Below are 15,331 nucleotides of genomic sequence, written 5' to 3'. Positions count from 1 at the left end.
GCCCCCTCTCTCTCCCAGGCTCACCTGGGGGCCCGGCCCCTGCCAGCCTCTCTGGCCCTTGGGGGACTAGCCAGCTGGACGGGCTGCAGGCTGCTGGTGTCCCTGGCGGAGGGAGAGAGTCACGTAGTTGGGCCTTTCTAGGCCCTCAGGGGGAAGGGGCCACCTTCAAAAGGCCCTGCCGCTCCCGCCAGCCTCCGCCAGCACAGTCATGGCTGGTGAGCGGTGGCAGTTGGAGTCTAGTTCCCAGCATGCACTGCCAGCTCCATCAGGCCTACGGACTATTCCCAGCATGCCCCACGCAGGGGTTTTGGATTAATTTGAAATTTAACCGTTTTTACCCCCCAGTGTATAACCAAATAAATAAACCCCAAGGTGTCTTTTGTTAGTTGTCACTTATTAGCTTTCTTGATAAATTATCCTTTATTAAGTTTCATTTCATTTCCCTCACCTTCTTCCCAGCATGCTTTGCAGCCCATTCTTCTCACAAACAAGGATCCTATTTCCTATAATTGAAATTTACTCGTTTTTCCAGTGTATCACTAAATAAACAAACAAACCCACAGTGTCTTCTGTTAGGTTTCACTTATTAGCTTTCTTGATAAATTATCCTTCATTATGTTTCATTTCCCTCACATCCTTCTTCCCAGCATGCTTTGCTGTCCCTTCTTCTCACAAACAAGGATCCAGTTTCCTGTAATTGAAATTTACTCGTTTTCCAATGTATAAGTGAGTACTGTAAATAAATCTGAAGGTGTCTTTTGTTAGGTTTCACTTATTAGCTTTATTGATAAATTATCCTTTATTAGGTTTGATTACATTCCCCTCACGTCCTTCTTCCCAGCATGCATTGCAGCCCTTTCTTCTCACAAACAAGGATCCTGTTTCCTATCATTTTATTTTTCTATAGACATATTTGGATTCTTCCATTTAAACTTGATGGAGGGGCAGAATGATGGAGAAAGACAGAAGGCTTTTCCTCACAGCCTTTCCCTCACCTTTCCCAGGCTGCACTGCACAACCTTTCTGCCGGCATAAACTAATAATAATCAATTAATATACTAATAAACCCACATAATCAAGGGAGCCGCGAAGAGACCTCGTCCTTTTCCTCATTCCCTTGCATGCACCTAGAACGGATTCCCCCTTTTCCCAACGTCCGGCGGCTCCTGCTCCCTGGACAACAGAGGCCAAAATGGCGCTGTCCACCCACCAGTTGTTTTACCTGCAATTTAATGCTCCAAAAATGCTTGAAATGCATGTTGTGGCTGTGATTTTTATAGTGCTTTTAATATTCTGTTGGGAGCTGCCCAGAGAAACCATTATTATTATTATTATTATTATTATTATTATTATTATTATTATTATCTCATTGCCTTGATTGCAATGAAACCTAAAGCAGACCCATTGAATTCCAATTATTAACTTGGTTTCAGGTTTACACCAACCGGCAGAGATTCTTCTTTTCGCAGTTGAGCTTTCAAGCAAAACACAAGCTTCCTGCCCTCCAGCTTCCTGCTCCCTTGACCTGAGTCTTGCCCCTCTTTTGTCTTAAAACTCTCTGGTCAGCCTGGGATGTATCAAATTTAATGAAGTATTTTGGTGGAAATCTCTGTGAACTTCAGCTCCTGCGTATCATGTGCCTGGTTTTTGACCACATTTTAAATTTACTACATTTAATAACAGGGTAAAGGTAAAGGGACCCCTGACCATTAGGAAACGCCGTTTACCTTCCCGCTGGAGTGTTACCTTTTTATCTACTTGCAGTTTGACGTGCTTTCAAACTGCTAGGTGGGCAGGAGCTGGGACCGAGCAATGGGAGCTCACCCCGTCATTGCGGGGATTCGAACCGCCGACCTTCTGATCAGCAAGCCCTAGGCTCTGTGGTTTAACCCACAGTGCCACCCGCGTCCCTAATAACAGAGTAGAATCATTTAAATTAATGGGCATTGCTAATTTGGGGTCCCTTAATTTCAGCCAGTCTTTTTAGTTACACATTTATGGGGAACTTCCTGATAGTAAGAGCGGTTTGACAGGGGAATGGACTCCCTCTGAAGGTTATGGGACTCTCCTTCCTTGGAGGTTTTTATGCAGAGCTTGGCTGGCCATCAGTCATGGGTTGTTGAGGTGCGGTTCCTGCATCGCAGGGGGTTGGATTGGATGACCTTTGAGTGTTCATTAAATCTAGTTTAATAATAATAATAGTAATAATAATAATAATAATGAAAAGGTGTTGCAACGCAGGGGTGCAGGGAAAAGAAAACTCCTGGCACTCATTCTTTCTTGCTACAGAATTAAAATATTTCTCTGCTTTTCTCCTTTTTCTCTTGGGTGGTGTGTTAAGCGGTCACCCAAAGGGCAAACAGGTCCCCCTCCCTCCACATAGAGGAAATGGACTTGATCGGAACCTGTCTGTGACATCGGCTCAGAATCCCCACCTCAATTTGCAGTTGAAGCCAACCCCAGCCTTGGCCCAACCGCCTTTGGGTGGCTTGACTGCTAATACGTGGTATTAGACAGCGAGAAAGACTCTCGGCAAACTCCGAAATGGTGAGGGGACCAACAGGAAATTGCTAAGGGAGCTTTGAGTCCTTTTATTCTGCTGCAGTTGCAGAGAAAGGACGGTGGGGGGTTGGGGGCCACCCCAGGTGTCATTACTGAAGGGGGGTGGCAAAATGACAAAAAGCCAAGCTTAAAAAAATAAATTGGGCTCACCAAACTTTTTAGTTGAGTCAAAAAACGCGGCTGGCACTGGGCACAACACCGGGGGGCAGTACTTACCAGGGAGCCTGCATGTCCCAACCATTCGTCTCTCCTGGGAGTGACATGGTGGCTTGGGAGCCTGAGGGGGCGGTGGCAGAGGGAGGCTCCAGGCAGTGCCCCCCAGCCGCAGGACCCCCGTGTTGAACCGGGCACCTGATCAGCTAGCTATGCCGCTGTTCTGTTGTTTCAGTTGTGGGTGCCTTGAGAGTTAATGTGCTGGACTTGCTGCCCCACTCGTCCTGATGGACCAGCCCCCCATGGCGCCATGGCTGTAGGGCTTTCCTGGCTAGCGACTCAAGGCGGGCAAGAGAGTTTGGCTTCTGGGTTCCTCCCTGTCTCATTTTGGGATGCTCTCTTTCTCTTCTCTCCCCTCCACCACTGCCACCACCTTTCGGGTCCTGTCACTGCCAGCAGTCAGCCTCTGAGGGTCCAGAATCCTGTGGCCAAGTGGCTAGCAAGGACGAGCCACAGGAAGAGCCGTGCAGCCCCCTGCAGCTGGAAGACGGTGGCAGGGAGGAGACCCCTGGACAACTGGATCTCCTGAATCCTGATTGGGTAAGTGGCAGCGGCCTAAGTGACGATTGGCAGAAAGGGAGGAGGGCCTTTTGAGGGCGACCTCCCCCCCCCCCCGGGTTATATTAATGGGTGCCTTGAGATTTAATGTTTGGTTGTGTTAATTGCTTGTCTTCTGCATCTTTTCATTGCAGGTGCCAAAACTGTCGCCGTTTAGCTCAGTAACGTCCCTGAGCTCAACTGAATCCTTGTCCTCCTTGGATTCCTTTTTTGATTTGATCAATGAGGTACGTAGCAGACAGAACTGGAGGGAAGCCCTGCCGAGTTGCACAAGGGCAACCCTGAGGCTGGGGAGGAAGAGGAGGAGGAGGAAGCTGGCCGGCCGGCCGGTTGTGAGCATGGGGGCAGACAGGCAGGGGGCTGCTAAGGGCAGGCTGTGCTTGCTGCCCCACTTGTCCTGATGGACCAGCCCCCCATGGCGCCAGGGCTTTAGCCTTTAGGACTTCCCTGGCCAGCGACTCAAGGCGGGGAGGAGAGTTTGGCTTCTGGGTTCCTCCCTGTCTCATTTTGGGCTTCTGTCTTTCTCCTCTCTCCCCACTACCACGGCCACCACCTCTGGGCTGGTTCCTCCATCCTGTCTGTGCCAACAGTCAGGGTCTGAGGACGAAGACCCCCTGACTAGCAAGGACGAAGCAACCAGGCAGCCCCGTGGAGGAGGAAGGCAAAGGGAAGGAGTCAGACGATGACAACCAGCGCTCTCTGCCCCCTGGTCCAGAGGAGGAAGCGGGAGGGGAAGGAGGTAGGGTGTGGTGTGAGTGCGGATTCTGGGAAGTGCCTAGCGGGGCTCATAGCACAATGGCAGTGGCCCTGAAATGCAGGAGAATGCTCTCTCCAGGGAGGCTCATCTGGCGCCTTCAATACTTATCTTTAGATGCCAAGCAAAGACGTTTCTCTAGAACAGAGCTTTCCAAACTGTGTGTCGTGGCACCTTAGCGCTCCTCCCAGGGCTGGAAAAGGGTTCGTTTAATTGAATCGCTGTGTTGCAAAATGAGGACTGTCTCCATAGTGTGTCCCCAACATGAAAAGCTTGGAAAGTTCTGCTCTAGAACCAGGCCTTTGGCTCATTGAACAATCCACGGCCTTTTAAGCATGCTTGTGGATTGGGAGGTTGGCTTAAGAGTTCGTTTTTAATACATATGCTGTGTTTTTATTTTGCATTTTTATGCTGTAAGCCGAACTGAGAGCTTCAGGTGGAGGACAGCATACAGATTTAATCCATCTGATTGATTGATTGAATCATGATCATGACAGTTTCCAAGAATTTGGAGGTGAATTGTTTACTTTTCTCACAGGTCTGCGACAGAGAGTCCTCCGAAGACCCCCAGCTGCCTCTCCCTCCAGTCCCTCTTCTCATGGGTCCGAAGAGTTTTCAGAATACCATCACTGCCAGCAACACCAGGGCAGAGCAGGCTCTGCACACGCCTCAGACGCTGGATGCGCCAGCACCAAAGCTCTGTGCACCCTGGAGGGGGAGGGTATTTATAAAGGGAACTTTTTTTGTTTGAAATAAAGAAGTTGATCATTTAATCTGCATGGACCTTAAAATCATTTTGTGGAAGGTTAATGGGCTAAATTGTAAGACTAAAAGAAATATTATTGATATTATTGATTTCAATGTTGTGCATTTCCGTTTGCCTTTGGATGAATGATGGGCTAGAAATGCATGTGGCAAAACTCTCCTCCGTTCCCTTCCAAGGAAAATACTTGACAGTACCGGTGGCTAAAGATGGTGACAAGGACAGAAATCCAAGTTTTGAAGGCCAGCGACGATGCAGGGACCATTTTGGGGCTTGTCGGTTTCCTTCTTTCATTGCTGTCTATTTTTCCTGTATTTCTTGCTATTTGTAAAATGTGTTTTGCAGATCTGTGTTTTGGTTGCTTTAAAAAAAAAAAACCCTCATTGTATTGCGTCTGCTACTAGTTTATATGAATATATTTTTATTGCAATTATTATTATTATTATATTATTATTATTATTATTATTAACCCACCCATCTGGGCGGCTTCCAACACATATAAAAACAATTTTGTACTTGAAATGGGAATGAACAAAGTTAAGAAGAAGAGTTTGGATTTGATATCCCGCTTTTCACTACCCGAAGGAGTCTCAAATCGGCTAACATTCTCCTTTCCCTTCCTCCCCCACAACAAACACTCTGTGGGGTGAGTGGGGCTGAGACTTCAAAGAAGTGTGACTAGCCCAAGGTCACCCAGCAGCTGCATGTGGAAGAGCGGAGACGCGAACCCGGTTCCCCAGATTACGAGTCTGCCACTCTTAACCACTACACCACACTGGCTCTCAAAGGCTTGCCAATTACTTAAATTAGGGCAAGAACGGTGAAGCTTTTAGAAATCCCAAAATCCTAAACTGCATCCATCGTTTGGTGATGAAGGAATTGCTTTGTATAGTGGGATTCTTCTTTAATTAAAAAAAAAGAAAGGAAAAGGTGAGGGAGCAAAGGATGTTTGGGGAAGGGACAGAGCTCAGGGACAGAGCATCTGCCTTGCAAGCAGAAGGTCCCAGGTTCAAATCCTGACAGCATTTCCAGGTAGGGTTGGGAATGTCTCCTGCCTGAACTGCTGGAGAGCTGCTGCCAGTCAGTGCACACACCACTGAGCCAGATGGATCAATGGCCTGGCTTTGCATAGGGCGGCTTGCAGTGTTTCTATGCCCCACAGAAAGAAGTGCAGTTCAAGAAGGATACTGACAAGCTGGAACGTGTCCAGAAGAGGGCAACCAAAATGGTCCAAGGCCTGGAAAAGATGCCTTATGAGGAACGGCTTAGGGAGCTGGGTATGTTTAGCCTGGAGAAGAGAAGGTTAAGGGGTGATATGATAGCCGTGTTCAAATATATCAAAGGATGTCATATAGAGGAGGGAGAAAGGTTGTTTTCTGCCGCTCCAGAGAAGCGGACACGGGGCAATGGATTCAAACTACAAGAAAGAAGATTCCACCTAAACGTTAGGAAGAACTTCCTGACAGTAAGAGCTGTTCCACAGTGGGATTTGCTGCCAAGGAGTGTGGTGGAGTCTCCTTCTTTGGAGGTCTTTAAGCGGAGGCTTGACAGCCATCTGTCAGGAATGCTTTGATGGTGTTTCCTGCTTGGCAGGGGGTTGGACTGGATGGCCCTTGTGGTCTCTTCCAACTCTAGGATTCTATGATTCTAGAAATGGTCCTTACAAGCTGCCATGCCCTTCCAAACATGCACCCCATATTCCACTTTGCCTGTAGCCGACAGGGAAAAACAAAACAAAACAAAAAACCACGCCGGGCCGGGAGAGAAGCGCTGTGCCAATTTCCAATATTTTAATGAGTCACTACATGTTACACCTCATAATTATAAAAGAATAAGAATCCATAAAAATATTTTCTTTTCATAATACGCACTTGAAGATACTTGGGGGGCAAGTCGTTTGTGGTTCGTGGGTTTTCGTTTCGTTTTAGGCAAGTTTCTCCTCCCTTGAAATTCTGCCCCACCCCTGAGAGGCAAGAATGCATGTTTGTGGTAAGGGGGGGAGAGCCCAGAGGGTGTGAGCAAGCAGGCGAGGGATGGGGGGTGTTTCTCCCACGAGGCGTTAAGTTGCGGCAAACCCTGGCACACGGGTGCCCCCGCCTTTCTTTATAAACCACCACAAATTACGGTTCAGGCTGCGTTGCGGGGATGCCCCAAGACCAGCGGAGGTGGGTCGTGGGGCATGGGGAGAAGTAGAACAAACAGGCAAGGGGTTTTTGCTAGAACAGGGGATGGGCAGAGGGATACAGTCGCTGACCCGCAGAGAACTGAGCACGCCTGTGGGGCTGGAGGCTGGAAGCTCAGGGCTTGGGAGGCGGAGGGGAAGGGTTGGCGAGACAGGGGTTGAGTTGCTTAGCCGGAGGGAGTGGACAGAGGAAGCCGTATTTGCATAAATAAATCTGGCTGCAACCCCCCCCCCAAACACCCCTTTCCCCCCCATCTAGACGTGACTGCTGTTTCTGGACACGCAAGTCGGTTGCCTTAGGGGAAAGAAGAGTGTGTTTGAGATGGGGGAATGATGCGAGGGTTATGGAGAGAAGTGAAAACGGCAAAGCCTCCCAAGTGGGGAGCCCAAACACACAAGCACCTGCCCAATCCTTCCGAGAGCCTGATTTCGCCACAAAAACACAGCCAGGAAGCACAGCACCAAGGACAGAGGCATCGTCAGCACCAATCTCTCTCCCTGGTCCATTAGTTCTCTTTCTCACACACACAAACACACACAACCCGCCGGCCTAACCCCCCCCCCCGCCCACATCTTGGCAGCACCGCACCAAGCGCTCGTCTGTTTCCCCAGAAAAGCTCTCTCGCAGGACTCAGTGGGGAGAGGAAAGGAAAGGAGAGGGGGGAGTTTAAGAGGGACACAGACCGTACTGGAGATGTCGGGGGGGGGCAGGACATGAGGGTAGGGGAGCGCTTGATTTTTATTCCCGGCCCAAAAAGTAGCAGCAAAACAGAGAAAGGGTCCTGGAGAGGGAGAGAGAAGGAAAATTTTAAAATAGAAGCTGGAGGAACAAAGCAGAGCAGTGCCAATCCAGTTGGGCAGGGGGTGAGGGGTCTCAGCCCCCCCCCCTCGTGAATTCAAGGCCCAGGGAGGGCAACACGGACCGGTGCTCTGGGTCTCGGGTGGCTGCTGGGGTGGGGGGAGAGGTTGGGGCAAAAAGGAGGCCAGAGGAGGAGCGAGCCTTCAGCGTCTACGTCGAGTTGCGGGCGGGCAGGGAGGCGGCCGGCCCTGTCCACGCCCCACGCCGTGCCGTTCCCCCCACCCCCCCAGCCCTGTCCTCAGAGGTATTCTTGAAGAAAGTGCAGCAGCGTGATTTCGTAGTGCTCCCCAGACTCAGGGCAGCGAATACTGTGTCGCTCGTTGGGGTAGATCTGCACATAAGAAAGGGGAGGGGGGGAAACAGGAAGAGATGAGAAGCTTCATTAGGCAAAATGTAGGTCGATCGGTCATTGTGAGTTGTGCACATTCACCGGGCCTCACGGAAAAAGCACATATAATCACAGCATTGTAGGGGCGCAGGGTTGCAAGGCAGGAATCCTTCCTCGAAGAGGAAATCTGTGCAACCTGGGGAACCCAGCAACTCGTTCGAAAACCGGAGCGGTTACTTCCGGGTTTTCGGCGTTCAGCTTCCGAATCGTTTGGCAGCCAAGACGTTCGAAAACCGAGGTTCCACTGTAGCGTTTACTGAATTTAGACGCCGCCTTTCCTCTAAGGAGCTCAAGGGGGCAAAGAGTGCCTTCCCATGCCCATGCCTCCACCCTCATTTTATTCATAACAACCCTGCAAGGAAGGCCAGGCCAGGAGAGAATGACCCCCAACTCAAGCCCAGCCCAAGAGGAAAGGGATGGGGGCCGGATAGTTCGCCAGCTCGACCCACCTGTAGTTGATAAGGTTTCCCAGCTCGGATCAGCTGGGAGATCAGGAAATTGGTGTGGAAAAAGTGCACGTTTTCATCCAGAAATCCATGGAGGATCAGCAGGCGATTGGGCCTAGAAGGAAGGCAAGGCGAGAACCGAATGTGAGAGCCGACCTGGGCATGAGCGTTTGCGGCTGTTCATGGCAGAGAAGAGTTTGGACCACTTGGGCTTTCAATGACCAGGCCGATGGACGCAAAGTGACCAGCAGGCAAAAATCATGCCGTGATTTTTTGAACCCTTGCCCCACTTCAGACAATCCACCCCACCCCACCCACCGTTATTTAAATAAATAAATAAATAAATAAATAATCAAACCCCCCCCCCCCAAATTCTCTAGCATTCCCTAAATTGCCCAAACAAGGGGTTGACGCGGCAGGCCAGAAGAAGAAAGTCTGGAATTCTTTTACATACAGTCGATAATATTCTTCAGATGAAAATACAGGGGCGCCCAACTCCCAAGACACTGCGATCTACTCACAGAATACAAAACTTGGGGGGCGGGTTTCCAAGTCAAAGTTGTTGAGCTTTTGTTAAGGGAGGAAAGTCCCATTTTGGGGGGGTTCAACTTCAAAGTTGTTTGGGGGAGGAAAATGCCAGAATGGAGTAAAGGGGAAAGCAGAAAAGTCGCTCACCAAAAAGATTGAAAGCTCCATCTTCCGTTCCAGCGATTGTGCTACGATGGAGGACGGGGCAAGGGGTCGGATGCTCCTATGCCACCACAAAGGAAAAGGAGCCCACCTCCCGATCGACCTGCTGGACACCCCTGCTCTCTTCTATTACTGATGTACAATAAAGGTAAAGGGACCCCTGACTGTTAGGTCCAGTCGTGTCCGACTCTGGGGTTGCGGCGCTCTTCTCACTTTACTGGCCGAGGGAGCCGGTGTACAGCTTCCGTGTCATGTGGCCAGCATGACAAAGCCGCTTCTGGCGAACCAGAGCAGCGCACGGAAACGCCGTTTACCTTCCCGCCGGAGCGGTACCTATTTATCTACTTGCACTTTGACGTGCTTTCGAACTGCTAGGTTGGCAGGAGCTAGGACAGAGCAACGGGAGCTCACCCCGTCACTGCGGGGATTCGAACCACCGACCTTCCAATCGGCAAGCCCTAGGCCAGTGATGGCGAACCCGTGGCACGCGTGCCACAGCTGGCACGCAGAGCTCTCTCTGCTGGCACGCCAGGGGCGGGGAAATGGCGCCGCCGCGCAGCTCTGCTCATGCGTCCTGCCAGCGCAGGCGCAGCAGCAGACAGCAGCAATTTCCCTCCTTGGCGCCTGCCCCAGTGGTGTTTGGCTGCTGCTGGCTGCTGCGGAGGATTCGACGCGAGGCGACGACGACGAGGTAACAGCAGCAGGGGCTGGGCCAGGGGCGGCGGGTGGTGGGTGAGGGGGAAGCCCTCCTTTTGAGCGCTGCGAGGGGGGGGGGAGTGGAGACGGCACTGCTCACTGTGCTGCTGCCTGTCAGGCTTCGCTCTTCCCTCTCGCGCCTCCCTGCCTCCCTCCCTCCATCTGCACCCGGCCGTCTCTCTCTCTCTCTCTCTCTCTCTCTCTCTCTCTCTCTCTGTTGCCCCTCCCTCGGGCACCTTCGCCCCTTCTCGCCCTTTTTCTCTCCCCTCGCTCCTCATATTCCCTTCCTTTTGCGCTGCTGGTCTCCTTCAGCCTCCTCCTGATTCTCGTTCGCTTTCTGTCCCTTTCCCTTCCTCCTTTCCTGCTCCTCTTTGCGTCCTTTCCATTTCTTCCACCCCAGCCCCAGATATATTTCCTTCAGCCTTCTCCACTCCACTTTTCTTTTCTTTTCTCCCCTCCGCATTGCATATTCTCCTGATGGGATGTGGGTTTGCATTGTAAAAACATCTCTTCTTGCTGGGGGCAAAAAGGATATTTATGAAGGACACAGCAGGCATGGAGAGGCAATTTAACCATTTCCTCCCATGCTGCAGCCCTAAGGACTGTTGCTCTTCTGAGGTCAATTCCTAATTTGCTTTGGAGAGAGCCTCCCGTGTTAACATTTGCATTTCCTACCAATGCAAATAGCAATTTCAAAGGGGTGGTTTTCATAAGGACCACAATAGGTGTGGAAAGGGTTGAACTCTCCATCTGCTGTGGCCCTGATTATTATCAACTGCCCCAATTGATGCTATTTGCATTTAAAACAATAACAGCAAGCCAGCACACTGGATGCAAAGACACATTTAACATCACATCTTGCTTGCCCCTAGAAATGCTTGTAAGGAAAAAGAAAAAGAAAACCTTTTGGAGCAGCACTATAATCTCTATCTGTTACTGCTATTCAGAGACTGTGCATAAGATGAGTTATTTCCACTATGCTAACACATATATCTGCCTGACCAGCAGCTTAATTTTAGCACATATTCTGTTAAAGTGATCCATTTATTTATTCGATATAAAAATTCTGTCAATGTTCTACTTCTGCCTGTGTCTCCATCTGTTCACGAAGATCCACAAATACCATTTGGACACAATTTCAGATGCAGTGTTCAGAACTGGGCTCTATAAGTACTTGACATCCTGATCATATGCATATTGTTTCAGTCTGAATCAAAGTTGAAATAGTAACAAACTATCTAAATATCACCTCCTGGCAAATAGAAGGGGAAGAAATGGAGGCAATGAGAGATTTTACTTTCTTGGGCTCCATGATCACTGCAGATGGTGACAGCAGTCACGAAATTAAAAGACGCCTGCTTCTTGGGAGAAAAGCAATGACAAACCTAGATAGCATCTTAAAAAGCAGAGACATCACCTTGCTGACAAAGGTCCGTATACTTAAAGCTATGGTTTTCCCAGTAGTGATGTATGGAAGGGGGAGCTGGACCATCAAGAAGGCTGATCGCCAAAGAATTGATGCTTTTGAATTATGGTGCTGGAGGAGACTTGAGAGTCCCATGGACTGCAAGAAGATCAAACCTATCCATTCTTAAAGAAATCAGCCCTGAGTGCTCACTAGAAGGACAGATCCTGATGTTGAGGCTCCAGTACTTTGGCCACCTCATGAGAAGAGAAGACTCCCTGGAAAAGACCCTGATGTTGGGAAAGATGGAGGGCACAAGGAGAAGGGGACGACAGAGGATGAGATGGTTGGACAGTGTTCTCGAAGCTACTAACATGAATTTGGCCAAACTACGAGAGGCAGTGAAGGATAGGCGTGCCTGGCGTGCTCTGGTCCATGGGGTCACGAAGAGTCGGACATGACTGAACGACTGAACAACAACAACAAGGCTTGTTCCATACAATGTCAGTCTGGCATATAATCATTATTACAAGTTGAGTATCCCTTTGTCTAAAATACATGCACATGTAGAGTTTATGGTTTTTTTCAATAAAAAACTGTAACATTGAAAACTTTGTTATTGTGTTTTACTTTTACTTTTAAGACTGCAAATGTTTGGACAACTGTAGGAGTTTTTTCTAACTAAAAACCTCGATATTCAGGTTTAATTGCAGTGTTGGCACTTTGAAATAAAAAAGTTTTTTTCCCGCTGCAGTTTGGGCACTCGGGCTCAAAAAGGTTCGCCATCACTGCCCTAGGCTCTGTGGTTTAGGCCACAGCGCCACCCGCGTCCCTGTGATGTAGAACATAATGTCCCTATTTTCACCTGAGGAATGTTGAGAGAGCATGTATTTCTCTAGTACATTTAAGGCCCCCTAAGCTGCCTCGCTGACTTTAGGGACATCCCCCCCATCCCTCCAGAACATATGAAACCGTACGACCGACTGCTGCTTTCCCTCTCAGCTGGGGAGGGTCTGTGCTAGCTGGGACCAGGCCCTGCTCTGCCCCCACCACCCACCAGCACTGCTGCCCCACAACCCTTACTCATTGGGGAGTTTCTCTACATGCAGCGCCACAGAGCCTGCTTCGTAGCCTTGCTGGTTGTTCTCTGGGACATCCATGTACCGTTCGGTGTATCCAGTATCGTACGCCATCCAGACCGTGACGGGGGCCCCTGCGATAGCAACCTGGAGGGATATTGAAGGCAGCCGTTACGCTCAGGAATCCATGCTTCTCCCCTTACCCCCCCTTAAGCTGCCTGAGGGAAGCCAGATCCTGCAACCTGCAAGATTCATTCCGCAACTTGCACAATTTATTGGTTTCATATAAAGATCCGAGAAACATAGGGTGGTTTATATTATGAAATCACAGAATATGTAACGTACTTTAACAGGAGGAAATTTTAGATTTTACTAATACACACATACAATCAGCCTATGAGTTTAATTGTTGTTTCTTTGTGTATATATATTTTAAAGTTCCTGTATGTGATTCTTTCTCTCGCGATTTTACATGTAAATGCCTAATAAAGGTTTGATAAGTGTGTAACGTAATAACGAAACGAAACAATACCGCCACCCCCAGCAGCCCTGTTTAAATGATCAATGAATCAGCCAAAGACCAGTGGGAGAAATGTTTTCAGCTGGTGCCTAAAGACCCGCTTGCTTTTTTTAATTTTTTATTTGCATTTTCAAAAACGGGGTTTGCGGCGCTCATCTCGCTTTACTGGCCGAGGGAGCCGGCGTACAGCTTCCGGGTCATGTATTTGAACATCTAACTCTCCCCATGCTTGGGCTTACAATAAACATTATTTTGTTCTGTGTATTTCTTGAATTTGTGCACTTCCCTGCAGGGAAGTAAGAGGCAGGTGGGTCATGTCCACCTGGGAAGGGGGCCCATCTAGGAGAAGGAAAATTACTTCTTCATGCAGCACACAGTTAAATTGCAGAACTCATTCCTCCAGGAGGCAGCGATGGCCAGCCGCCAACTTAAAGGTAAAGGTAAAGGGTCCCCTGACCATTAGGTCCAGTCGAGGACGACTCTGGGGTTGCAGCGCTCATCTCGCTTTACTGGCTGAGGGAGTCGGCGTGCAGCTTCCGGGTCATGTGGCCAGCAGGACTAAGCTGCTTCTGGTGAGCCAGAGCAGCACACTTTTATCTACTTGCACTTTTTTTGACGTGCTTTCGAACTGCTAGGTGGGCAGGAGCTGGGAACGAGCAATGGGAGCTCACTCTGCACACATACAGCTATATTTCACAAGAAGAAGAAGAAGAAGAAAAAGAAGAAGAAGAAGAGGAGGAGGAGGAGTTTGGATTTGATATCCCGCTTTTCACTACCCGAAGGAGTCTCAAAGTGGCTCACAAAGTGGCGCTGTGAGACTTCAAAGAAGTGTGACTAGCCGGAGGTCACCCAACAGCTGCATGTGGAGGAGCGGGGAAGCGAACCCAGTTCCCCAGATTACGAGTCTATTGCTCTTAACCACTACTCCACAAGTTCTGTGTAGACTCCTGGGTGGTGGTTTTTTTTTGGGGGGGGGGCAGGCTTTCTGTGATCTCATGGAATCACACAAGGTTGGCTTCTTTATTTTTAAAAAACTTAGGGTGGCGCAGGGCAAAAGGAGTTGATCGTACAGTGAGATCTACTCCCCTGCAGAGCTGGGAGCAGATCATTTGGGTCTGAGTCTTCACTTTACCTTCAGCACAGAGAGGGAACCCGTGGCTCTCCGGGTGTTGATAGGGCTACCCACTTCCATCCTCCCTGATGGGAGCAGGGATCCCAAAAGACACAGGCTTCCCCGCACGCCACCTAGGACTGGCAGGGATGACGGGGGGGGGGGGGGTTGCAGTGCAACCATCTCTGGAGCGCAACGTATTGGCTGCCCACCCCACCCACCCTGGTACAGACGGCAGCAAACTCCAAACTTGCCTTGAAGATGTGAGGTTTGCAGATGAGCCCCATGAGGGAGAGGAAGCCCCCGTAAGACCAGCCGTGGATGGCGACGCGGCTGAGGTCGACGAACCCGTATTTCTCTGCTACGTAATGCAAGCCTTCCACCTGGTCCTCGATCTCCACCTGGCCCTAGAAGTGGGTAGCAAAGGAGGGATGTGAGAGCTCATTTGGGGATAGCTGGCTCATTTATGAGCTCTGTAAATTCATTCATTTATTCACTCAGTTTACTGACTTGCATTTAAGTACATTATACTGTAACATCAATAACATGAAGAAGAAGAAGAAGAAGAAGAAGAAGAAGAAGAAGAGTTTGGATTTGATATCCCGCTTTTCACTACCTGACTTTGAAAAGCTGGTATCACTGAATCAGGTTCTTCAGTTTTGCTGAATTAAACTAAAGGCTTCTAATCGGATTCTGAATAAACGTGCAATAAATTGTTATTGTTTTGAGTGTTTTCCTTAGTGGGTTTTACCAGCTGCAGTTCTGAATAATGCTTTTTTATAGGGTAGGGGGCAAAGGTGATGAGTTTATGGATCAAAGGGGGCAAGGGCCTGAAAAAGTTTGGGAAGCACCGACAGAAGAACCAGGAAGGGAAAAAAATCTGACTTCTGATTAAACCTCTGAGTTGCCAAAACAATTTGCAGCAGCGTTTTCCCTAACTCTCCCTTCACTTATCTTCTTCACAGCAAGTGCAAAGAGGGACACTTTTATGTGCCACAAAGGCCATCAGTGACGATCGGAAGAAACTGAACCATTTCTACCAGGGCATTCCTGCTTCCGTATGTCAACAAGCCTTGTTAGAAATCTTTCTCTCCCTCTCTCTCAC

General features: G+C 49.3%; 1 protein-coding gene across 3 annotated transcripts in view; it reads right to left on the bottom strand.

Annotated features, from left to right (window-relative positions):
• Window positions 1-8,096: 8,096 nt before the first annotated feature.
• DPP9 (dipeptidyl peptidase 9) overlaps window positions 8,097-15,331 on the bottom strand; it is a 45,290-nt gene continuing 38,055 nt past the window's right edge. For all 3 annotated transcript variants that reach the window (XM_033136522.1, XM_033136521.1, XM_033136523.1), the window contains 4 exons: window positions 14,481-14,633; window positions 12,600-12,742; window positions 8,729-8,840; window positions 8,097-8,222 (listed from right to left, as the gene is read on the bottom strand). In XM_033136522.1, the coding sequence (XP_032992413.1) occupies window positions 8,130-8,222; window positions 8,729-8,840; window positions 12,600-12,742; window positions 14,481-14,633 (501 nt within the window). In that variant the 3' untranslated portion in view covers window positions 8,097-8,129. The remainder of the gene's footprint in view (window positions 8,223-8,728; window positions 8,841-12,599; window positions 12,743-14,480; window positions 14,634-15,331) is intronic.

This window comes from Lacerta agilis, chromosome 18 (genome assembly GCF_009819535.1).
Source record: "Lacerta agilis isolate rLacAgi1 chromosome 18, rLacAgi1.pri, whole genome shotgun sequence".
In the NCBI taxonomy this organism is placed as follows: Eukaryota; Metazoa; Chordata; class Lepidosauria; order Squamata; family Lacertidae; genus Lacerta; species Lacerta agilis.
This window is presented reverse-complemented; position numbering and strand designations above follow the sequence as displayed.